The 11,034-nt window shown below is 60.3% G+C and overlaps 1 protein-coding gene across 1 annotated transcript in view; it reads left to right on the plus strand.

Moving 5' to 3' along the window:
* Positions 1-1,170: 1,170 nt before the first annotated feature.
* WNT4 (Wnt family member 4) overlaps positions 1,171-11,034 on the plus strand; it is a gene marked incomplete at its 5' end in the record, with an annotated part of 11,426 nt that continues 1,562 nt past the window's right edge. Inside the window, 4 exon segments of the mRNA XM_014586509.2 lie at positions 1,171-1,406; positions 9,676-9,807; positions 9,894-10,036; positions 10,648-11,022. Coding sequence (XP_014441995.2) covers positions 1,171-1,406; positions 9,676-9,807; positions 9,894-10,036; positions 10,648-11,022 — 886 coding nt within the window.

Consider the following 11,034-nt stretch of genomic DNA (forward strand, 5'->3'; position numbering starts at 1 on the left):
TCACCCCTCAGCTCTGCACCAGGTCAGCGGCCACTTGCACACCTACTGCGTGTACTTAGCCCTGGCTGGATACCGGGGAAAGGCGGGGATGAGGGGCAGGGCTCTGGGTCACCCAGACCAGCAGTCACTTCGCCTTTCTGAACTGGAACCTGGCACTTAGTGAGTGCTCAGTGGATACACACTCTGGTCCGGGGCAGGGGAGGGGGAAAGGGCAGTGGGCGGAGGTTCCTCGCAGGGCCCTGCCCTGTCCGCTCCCTTCCAGTGAGCATTTCGTCTCACTCCAGGCCCATATACCTCCTGGACCAGGCCACAAGGTGTCTGTTATCAGATAGGCCAAGTCTTTCTGGGGCCCCCTGACCGTCCCCCAGAAGGCGGCCCAGGGTCTGATGGGTATGAAGCTCAGCTCTGGCACTTGCTGTCTGTGTCACTTTGGGCATGTCACCTCTCGGCCTTCACTTGGGAAAGGGTGTAATAATTTTCAGCTCATAGATTTGAGGTGAGACCACACAAGATGAAGTGCCTGCACTAATGCCCAGCACCGAATGACCAGTGGGCTGCGGTGCCCATGCCAGGCTCCCGCAGACAAAGCATGCAGAGCCTCTGTCCACTGCGTGCCTGGGCCTGGAGGGCCTTCACATTATCTCATTTAGATTGTGGCCCCAGCTTCGGGCTATAGAAACTCAAGGAGCTTGGACCACCCTCACTGCCCATCATCCCACCTCCCAAGTGCTGCGGCAATGACTGGTCCTGCCTACAGCCCTGGGGTGTGGTTGGAAGTGAGCCTGGCCTTGCAGCCAGAAGGTGGGCCTGGTCTCCGAGATCCCTGCCCTCCCTCCCTGGGCATCTCGGCAGGGAGCAGCTGGAGGGTAACTCCAGGACATGACACTGTGCAAGGGCCACCCAGGCAGAGAGGGGTCCCATGGGGGCTCTATCCACTGCCCTCCCACAGAAGCTGCTGCTGGGCACAGAGGCCTTCTGGTGGAGCATGCACGTCCACTCCCTTGGTGCCCCAGAGCCAGGAAGGAGGGCCTGTCACTGTGTCCAGACAGAAGTCAGCAGCTGGGCCAGTCACTGGGACACGCCAACACTCAGAGACACAGGCCGGGCATAGGGCGGCCTAGGTGCGGGAGGGCAGGGCCGGGCTCCACATCACACTGCACCCCTCCCCAGGTACCTGGCCAAGCTGTCCTCGGTGGGGAGCATCTCAGAGGAGGAGACGTGTGAGAAGCTCAAGGGCCTGATCCAGAGGCAGGTGCAGATGTGCAAGAGGAACCTGGAGGTGATGGACTCGGTGCGCCGCGGCGCCCAGCTGGCCATCGAGGAGTGCCAGTACCAGTTCCGGAACCGGCGCTGGAACTGCTCCACACTCGACTCCCTGCCCGTGTTTGGCAAGGTGGTGACGCAAGGTGAGGGAAGGGCACGGGAGGAGCCAGCGGTGCTGGGGAACACTGTGCTCGTGGTGTCTGGGCTGTTCTGTCGTTTCTGAAGCAGAACCACAACTGTCCGTGTGAGGGCACGGGAAATGCACGCTGCGGGTGGCAGGCGGGGGATCCAGGCGGAGGCGAGCTTAGGCCGGGCCGTCCGAGGAGGCGCTGCGGCCTCGCGCCCTGCAGCACCCAGCGTGTAGCGTGTCCGTGTTGCTCTCGAGGAGCACCGCCCTGTGTTAGAGGAGACTGAGACTCCGGCAGGGGACAGGACTGAGTGGCCCAGGCTCCTCGGAGGGTGAAGAGTAGAGTCAGGACTCGGACCTGAGGCCCAGACCCCCCACCAGGCACTTGGCTCAGGTACTGGGACTTGGCCCGTTCCCTGGCACACCTGAGGCCATACTGAGCACTTCCAGCGAGGCGGGTCCTGAAATCTAGGCGTGGACAGCACCCAGCTCCTGTTCTCGGGGGCTCACAAGCTAGTGGGTGACAGCTGTACTCACATACCTACAGCACAGGGGGGCGCTGTGGAGGACACGCCTGTCACACTAACTGAAGACTGCCTCCAGGGGGGATGGCCATGCCGCAATCCCTTCATTCTCCTCTCGGGATTTGGGGCACGCCTGTGCATGAACCTGGCGTATTTCTCAAGCTGCCAGGTCCGGGACTTGAACTGCTCAGTCAGCCATATGAGATCCAGCACCTTAACCTCCACACCATCTGCTGCCCCCCCACTTTTTAAGTGTTTTTTTGTTTGTTTGTTTTCTTTTTTTTGGAGAGGTTTTTTGTTTTGCTATAGGGCGCATGCGCTCACCAGAAAGACAGAGAGAGACAAAAAGCGAGAAATCGCCCCCCAGGGGGGTTGGCCATGCCGCAATCCCTTCTCCTCAATTCTCCTCTCCGGATCTTGGGCACACACGCACACACGCCCGGCATGTCCAGGACTCAAACCGCGGTCAGATACATGGGAGTCCAACGACATAGCCATTACGCTAACTGCTGGTCCCTTCAAAGTGTTTTAAGTAACATGAATTCATCTAGCCCTTTGAGGTAGGCCTGCACACGGCAAGTGAGAAACTGAGGCACGCAGGGGTTAAGTCACCTATCCAACCTGAGAGGACTGCAGAGTGGCAGAGCTGGGGCCTGAGCTCAGGCAGTCCCGCTCCAGGGTCTACGCTCTTACTCAGGGTGAGAAAAAGCCATGATGAGGGGCCAGGGGAGCCCAGGGAAGGCTTTTCCGAGGAGGTGGGCCCTCAGCTGACACAGAAATGTGAGAAGGCATTAAGCCAAAGGACACAGGGCCAGGGCCTGGAGCACTGGAAGGCTCCTTGAGAGGTCACCGAGTCAAGCCCTGCCCTCGAGGAAGTGCTCAAACCAGCTGCCCCTCTTTCTACTTCCTGAGCATGAAACTGACACTTCTGGGCCACCAACAGGCGACAGAGCTCTTGACTTGCTCAGACAGCAGGAAGGGGTGCCTGGGCCAACCTTGGTCTTGGCACCTGCGGTCCCAGGCGGCCAGGGCTGCCCGGCTTGTGGCGAACCATTTGGATGTTGTTGGAAACCAACTGCAATAGAAATCTGCAAGCCACTCTCCTGCGAGCTGGCCGGGGCCGACACGGCACGCTCCTGTTTAGCATAGCTGAACACTGGCCACTCTGGAAACCAAGCAGGGGCCAGTGGGCAGACTGCGGGCGGAGGATCCCGCGGGAAGCCGATGCCACCACCGAGGGCCCAGGCACAGCCCTGCATGGTCCCCGAAGCCCCTCACACACAGCAGGTGTGGGCGACCGTGCTTCACACGGCTCCACGTGCCAGGCTCCGCGCACTTCCAGTCCCTCCCTGACCCGCGCCACACGCCCCTCCTCCATGAAGCCTTCCCAGCTCTACAGAAGGGCTCTAAAGTTCTCTGTTCTTATTTGGAGGGTGTGTGTGTGTGTGTGTGTGTGTGTGTGTGTTCTATTTTCTTGTTTTGATAGAACGTACCAAAAACACTATAAAAATAGTCTAAGACAGTTGTATAACCAGCTCTGTATTCTGACCCATCTGCCTGATTATCCCGTTTACACAGAGTGGCGCTGGAGGTACAGTGGTGAGCGCGGCTGCCTTCCTACTTACACACATGGAGTAGGCTATGGGCATGGAGCTACACAGACACGCACACGTTGTGGTCCACACCATTTGGGTTCACACGCTTCGTTATACCTCCGGCTGAACAGCTCCGTCTCCCCACCCAACCCCACGCCCCATCACGTAAGTCCTGAGCTCTCCAGAGACAAGGACGATGGCTACTTACTCGCCTCCAGGCGCATGGTAAAGCCTGGCACGTAGGAGACAGTCGATGGGTGTCATTGATGAAGAGCAGGCGGCAGCAAGGAGCCGGGCAGGCAGGGAAGGGGCGACGTGGGTGAGTGTGGGCTCGACCCCTTGAGAAGTGCCTTCCTCACCTTCAGGACAGGGACCAGGGAGGCACAGCCCCGGCTCAGTGAGCTCTAGGGGGCACAGAATCCTAGGTCTGGCTGGAACCTGCTCTGGACTGAAGGCTGAGTGGCTCAGCCACGTGGCCAGTGCCCTGGAAACGGAGTCAAGGTGTCCTGAGGCCAGGCCAGTCACAGCAGGTAGGCACCAGTACTGTGGAAGGAGTCTAAACTCTTCCTACTCATCCATCTCCTCATTCTTATTTTATTTAAATTTGAGGGGGTTGGGATTTTTGCGATAGGGCATGTGTACTCACCAGAGGGACAGACAGAAAGTGAGAAACCACCCCCGGGGGGATGGCCATGCCAGTCCCTTGTCCTCTGTTCTCAGGATTTTAGGCAAGCACGCACACATGTCCAGTGTGAGTTTTAAGCTGCTGGGTTCGGGATTCAAACCGCAGTCACATACATTCAGAGTCCCGTGACGTAACCATTACGCCATCTGCTGACCCCATAATTTCTGTTTTAATTCTATTTTTTGCTAGAGGGTTTATGTACTTGCTAGAAAAAGACAGAGAAGAGAAGGAAAGTGAGAAAGCACCCCCGTATCGAGGATGGCCATGCCGCAACCCCGTCTCCATTTTGCCCTTTTCAGGATTTGGGGCGCTCGCACACACGTACCTGGCATGTTTCTAAGGCCACCAGGTCCAGGACTCCAGCCTTGCAGTCTGCCATGTGGGATCTGGCTGCCCTAACCACCAGGCCATGGAGCCGGCCCGCCTCACTTCCGCAGTTTGGTTTTCTTCCCTAGTAATGTCCCTTTTGGAAAACTCTTCATTTGTGTCCCGAGTCCAAAGGAAAAGATGTGTCCATCCTGAGACCCGAGAGCAAAGGGCTGGCTCTGCCCATCTGGGGTCGAGAGCAGCTGGAGGGAGAGCGTGGGCAAGCAGGGCCTGGGCAGCGACCTGAGCCCTCCGAGCCTCGGCGTCCTCCCTGTCAGTGACCTCGTGGGGCCACCACCGGGGATCAGTATCATAACCTAGGGGAGGCACTCTGTGTGGACTCTGACTGTGGAGAGTCGTCCGCCAACAGTGCAGGCAAGCCTCTCCCAAGCCCTGGCATGCGGGCTGGTGCCCACATGCGGGAGCTGCCTAGCTGGGCTTGTGGCCTCAGATGTGGATGAGGACAGAGGCAGCAGGTCCCCCAGCACCCAGGCAGCGATCACAGAAGAGGAGCCCAGTGTGCTGAGGTCCTAGCATGCGCTGTTGTGCCCTGGGTCATCTCGCTGCTGACTTGTCCCCGTGTCACAGCCAAGAGGGGTGGCTCAGCAGCAGACAGGGAGCGCACCAGATCCTGGGCAAGGTCCATGACCTCCCTAAGCCCGTGTTTCCTTCCTATAAAGTGGGAAGGATCGCAGGGCCACCTCCTAGGAGTCCCTTAGTGGATTCAGAGGGTGTCTGTGAAGGGCGCTCCCTCCCACGGGCTGGTGGCGGGGGTGGGGGGCTCTCCTGCTGCCAGCACGACCCAAAGTCTCACAGGCCCCAAGTCCAGTTCCCCATTCCCCAGTAGCTGAGGCCTCTGGAGCAGGACAACAGTGAAGTGAGATGAGGGATGAGACCAGGGTGTGACAGGGCCCCGGCCTGTGACGGAGGTCCAACAGCCACCAGGCTGTGGGAGTTGAGGGGGTGGCAGTCCTGGCTAGGAGGCATAAAGGGCCAGATGTGAGCACCTGAGGGTTTACGCTGCGTCATCCCATGGCTGGACGGCACCCGCACAGAGCAGGTAACCAATACTTGTTGAATGAGTGAAAAGGTTTGATGGTGAGAGGAGGGTAGAGAGCCTGGAGGTCTGAGGAGGCCGGCCTGAGCAGGCTAGGAAGGTGGGAAGGTATTAAGAACACCCCTTCTCAGGCCAGCAGGTGGCATGGTGGTTAAGGCACTGGGTCCCACGTGCTTGACTAAGTGGTTTGAGTCCCAGACCCTATGGCTTGGAAAAACACCCTGGGTGTGTATGTGTGCTTACCCCCAAAACCCCGAGAGAACGGAGGAGAAGGGATTGTGGTGTGGCCATTCCACCCCCCGGGGCGTGCCTTCTCACTTCTCATCTTCCTGTCTGCAGTAAGCGCCACCTCCTGCCTGAGCTCTGTGTCCTCAATCAGCCCCATCCCAAGTGGAGCCCCTGCAGGCTCTGCCGGCCACGATGGGAGGCAGTGTGGTGCAGTAGTCAGAACAAAGGGAGGCTTTGCACCCACATTCGCTTTTTCACTCCCCGTGTGCCTATGCCACAAGGGATGCCTTACTGACTGACACAATCCGCCGGTGCCTCACTGAGCTCTGCTCTCACTTCTGTCTTTAATATCGGCATCAAGTTGGACTCAGGGTGGAGAACATGCCTTCCTTCCGAGTGACCTCTCTGGACAGACTCTGGATGCTATCAGATAAGTTGTGGGGACTTGGAGAGGAGGGTCCCCAGAGACACCCCCATACCGGAGTTCCTTGTGGCTGCAGAGGCCAGACAAATAGGCATGACATACAGAAGCCAGGCTAGGGCCCGATCCTGCTGGCAAGGGGCGAGCAGCCCGAGAGCACCAGGAAGCTCGGGCGGTGATGGAGGAGAAATGCAAGGTCTGGCCTGCGGGGCGGCACCGCTACCCCATGTTGGAGCTGGGGAGTGAGGCCCAGAGGGAGGCCGGGTCTCACCAGCTGCCTGGCCATGAAGCCTTTCTTCTCTCCCAGTCCTACACTGTCTCTTAAAGTCAAAGGGGCTTCCTGGAGGTGGTGTGAAGAACAGGCGGGCTGTTGCAGGTCCAAGGAGAGAAAAAAGCTGAAGGGCAGAGGATGGGGGGATAAGGCTTTCCTGGGAGCCCAGGATCCGGCCCACCTCACGGCCCCATGACTCCTGCCGGGTCTACTTGGAGACGCTTGAGTCCATTCCGACATCCACCAAGACACCTGCCCTGATGCCCGGCAGTCACCACGCCCATGGCTGCTTCCAGCTCAGCCTCCTGCTAAAATGCCAGGAGTCTCGGTTCGCCACCAAACCCTCCCTGCTCGAATGCCCTTCCTTTCAGCATCTGGGAGAGACCGCCAAAGCTGTGCTCGGGGGCACAGGCCTCGAATAAGACACCTCAGCCCCAGGTCCCACTCTGCCGTTTAGCCCCCAAGCCTGGCTTGTCCTAGAGCACAGCTGTGGGGGGTGGGTTGCTGAGACCGTCAGGAGCATGTGCAGCGTGTAGAAGGCACTGGGAAACAGCAGTCACCAGACATGCAGGACAGCACGAGCCCCTAACCCCAGCAGCCCAGCACCTTGGAACAGAGGTCAAGGTCAGATCCAGAAGACACAGAGGATGTGGACCTGTAGAGCCAGGGAACACGGCTGCTCCAGGAAGAAGAAACAGCAGGAAGAAAGGAGCCGGGTGGAGATGGCAGGACGGCAAAGAAAGGGAGCCGCACGGCTGGCACCTTAGGAACAGAGGTCCGCCTTACCTGGCCCAGGCGAGGGCAAAGTGGGCTTAGTCCTCCTGTAGCTGGAGTAAGCAAACCCGCAACCAGGAAGCAGTCCCCGCCTCCATGCCACCACACTCCCGGGAACAGGAGTCTATGTGTGAGTGGCCTCTGTGAGGAGCAGGCCCTGCAGGCCCTGCACTGGTGACCACGGTTCCATCCTGGGCGGCTAGGCAGAGGCAAGGGGTGGGGAGGGGCACCTCTGGAGTCCGAGGCTGGGACCTTGGGCCAGTTAGAGGAGGCTGGAGGAGCCACTGCCATTGGTTTAGGGGCACATAGGCTTGCACACACCCCCAAAACTTCAGGCCTCCTGGGCCGAGCACAGCCCTCTGGGCTTCGGTACGGGAGGTGGGTGGTCGGCGTGTATTCCCAGGGCTTCACGGCCTCGGGAAGCTGAGTGCTGTCAAGGGCGCGAGTTCTGGAGCCAGGCTGTCCAAGTCCGAGTTCTGACTCTACCACTTCTTGGCTTCACCTTGCAGGGCCTCAGTCTCCACGTCTGTACGACGAGGACTAAAGGGTATCTGTGACTAGTCTGTAAATCACGATGTATAAAGCGCTTGGTGTCCAGCACACTGCAAGCTCTTGCGCTTGCTATTATTACTTTCCTCCCAGAACCTCTTCTGGGCCTGCTCCAAGTGGAGAACATGGGTGTCCTTGATCCCCCAAGGCCGGGGTGAAGGGGACCTGGATGTTACCTAGTTCTCGGGGTGGAGGTCACCTTAGAGCTAGGGTTGGGTGAGGGCTGCTTGAGAGCCCAGAGGAGCAGAGAAAGGACCATGCCGGGCCAAGCACGGAGGCCACCCCCCAGTCCATCAGCCCTATCTCCTGCCTTGCCTCCCTCCCCCCCTTGGTCTTTGGGGCAAAAGACTTGTGCTGGTTCAGGCCTGGAAATACCAGAAATACCAGAAACTGAAGTCGGCCCTCTTTGGGCGGCCACAGCATAAACCCAACCAACACGATCCTGCTATTAGCCTCGATTAACTTGGAGGAGATTTCATCTCAGGCTGTCAGGCCTCCACTGCTCCAGCCAAGACCCCAACACTGCTCGACATGGCCAAGCCAGGGCAGAGTGGGCAGTGGGCAGTATCCCCAGCCCCAGGGCCAAACTGAGAACAGGGCGTCCTGCGTGCTCGGGGCCTGGGCTGCCCCCCACCCCGCGCTCGGCTTCTGCCGCCTCTGTCCACAGACACGGGCACAGAGGCGCCGATTGTTTCCGTCTGACCACGGCGACTGCTCCCCGGGGCAGCTGAGAGCACAGGCCTGGGTGTCGCAGAGGTAATTGCCAACCACGGGGCCAAAGCCGGCCCCCTCCACTCCTGCGGACACGGACAGGCCGGCAAGAGACAGAAGGACAGTCAGGGCACACAGAGGCCCTCACAGGGCCAGGAGAGGAGCAGGGCCTGCTGTCTGGTCACACCCCCAGCCCAGCCAGCCCTGCGCACTCCCACTAACACACCCCTCCCCATAAAGAGCCTCCACAACAGCTACTCTCCGGAGGCACAGTTCCTAGGAGGATAAAAACATCCATTCAGCAGGGACCAGGGGCGACACCAAAATACCAAAATAGAATCCCTGAGCAGGCATGGGCAGAAGGAAGATGGGACAAACGGGTGCAGAGGAGACAGAGCTGTGCAGTTGGATGGCTCCAGGCTGGGTGTCCGGGCCAGGATCCCTTCCCGCCTGGGACCTGCATTTCACCCTCAGGACAGGGGACAGACAGAACTCCAGGCGAGGGAGGGCTTCAGCAGACAGGCCTGCGCACCCGTCGGCAGGGCAGGAGCCACGGCTGTGGTGGTCAGCGGCACAAAGCTGCAAGGAAGCACGGCCTTCTCAGAAGGGGGCCCAGCCTCAAGGGCTGGCGCCGGGCCGTAAGGTGGGGGCCCCTCCGAGCCCAGTGGGGCCTGCTGGAGAGGCCAAAAAGGACACCAGGCCTGGGTGTAGGGCCCAGCTCTCTGCTTCGTGGCACTGCAGTCTGATCGTCCATAAAATGGCTCGAACCACACCAGCCTTCAAGAGGCTGTGAGAACAGTGTCCCACAGGCTAAGGCAAGACTGCCTGCGGCCTCACGACGGCTGGCTATGGGGTCTCGGGCAACCTCCTCGTGCAGTCGAATGAGATCACAGTGGGACCCACCTCATGGGCTGCCAGGCTCTGGTCACACAGGCGAGTGCATGAGCGCGCCATCTGTGTGCCGAGCGGGCGCCAGCACGTGCTGGCATGTGAGTTCAGCTGCCCGCTCCCTTGGGGCTCCAGCACTCAGGACGCCCCACTCTCCACCAATGAGGGGCAGGGCGGAGCCCTGGGACCCAGCTGCCCTCCCTCTGCCTCCCACAGGGACTCGGGAGGCGGCCTTCGTGTACGCCATCTCTTCGGCAGGTGTGGCCTTCGCAGTGACTCGAGCATGCAGCAGCGGGGAGCTGGAAAAGTGTGGATGTGACCGGACGGTGCATGGGGTCAGCCCACAGGGTAAGCACAGGAGGTGGTCGGGGGGAGGACAGGGGCCCTGGTCCTGCCCTCACTTACCGCAGCCCTCCATGCCCACCGTACCCCAGGATTCCAGTGGTCAGGCTGCTCGGACAACATCGCCTACGGCGTGGCCTTCTCACAGTCCTTTGTGGATGTGCGAGAGAGAAGCAAGGGGGCCTCATCTAGCCGGGCCCTCATGAACCTCCACAACAACGAGGCCGGCAGGAAGGTACCGTGGCACTGCCCCCACCACCAGGGTAGGGCGGCACAGGCGGGCCCCACAACCCACCCTACATGCAGCCCCTCGTATGCATCTGCTCCGGTTTTCAGCAGCACTGGATGCCCTCCACAGGCACTGGGCACAGCGCAGGCAGGGTGTGGGCAGCCGGGTGAGCAGCCCCGACCACACACGTATATGCACGTGTGTGTCCATACACCCAAGTAAGTGACCGAGCTACGCCTTGAACCCTCCTGTCTTCACTAAGACCCCGTTCTCGCCTGTGGCACCATCTGCCTTCTCACGGCCTTCCCCCAAGGTCCCTGTGAGATTAAATGCAGCACTGCCCTGCCCTGTCACATCACCTGCCACTCACTGTCTCATGTGACACTGCCCTGCACTGACTCCGAGTGTCCCCAGCACAGGGACGGTATCTTGCCCATCTGTCCCCCACACGGTCTACCAGCTCAGAGAACGTCCGACAGGAAATCTGATTCTGCAGAGTCAGCCCCAGAGGCCCCGATTCTGTGGTGGGGCCCCGAGCTATCCTTCCTCTGGTGACTCAGGGCCCCCACCCGACTCCACTGCCGTCTCCTGATGTCCCGTCCCCCCCTCCCCCGCAGGCTATCCTGACACACATGCGGGTGGAGTGCAAGTGCCACGGGGTGTCAGGATCCTGTGAGGTAAAGACGTGCTGGCGAGCCGTGCCGCCCTTCCGCCAGGTGGGCCACGCACTGAAGGAGAAGTTCGACGGCGCCACCGAGGTCGAGCCACGCCGCGTGGGCTCCTCCAGGGCGCTGGTGCCACGCAATGCTCAGTTCAAGCCACATACAGACGAGGACCTGGTGTACCTGGAGCCCAGCCCAGACTTCTGCGAACAGGACATGCGCAGCGGCGTGCTGGGCACGCGGGGACGCACGTGCAACAAGACATCCAAGGCCATTGACGGCTGCGAGCTGCTCTGCTGCGGCCGCGGCTTTCCCCCCGGCCAGGGGGGGGTGGGCGGGGGG

This window comes from Tupaia chinensis, unplaced genomic scaffold (genome assembly GCF_000334495.1).
Source record: "Tupaia chinensis unplaced genomic scaffold, TupChi_1.0 Scaffold000146_1, whole genome shotgun sequence".
NCBI lineage: Eukaryota > Metazoa > Chordata > Mammalia > Scandentia > Tupaiidae > Tupaia > Tupaia belangeri.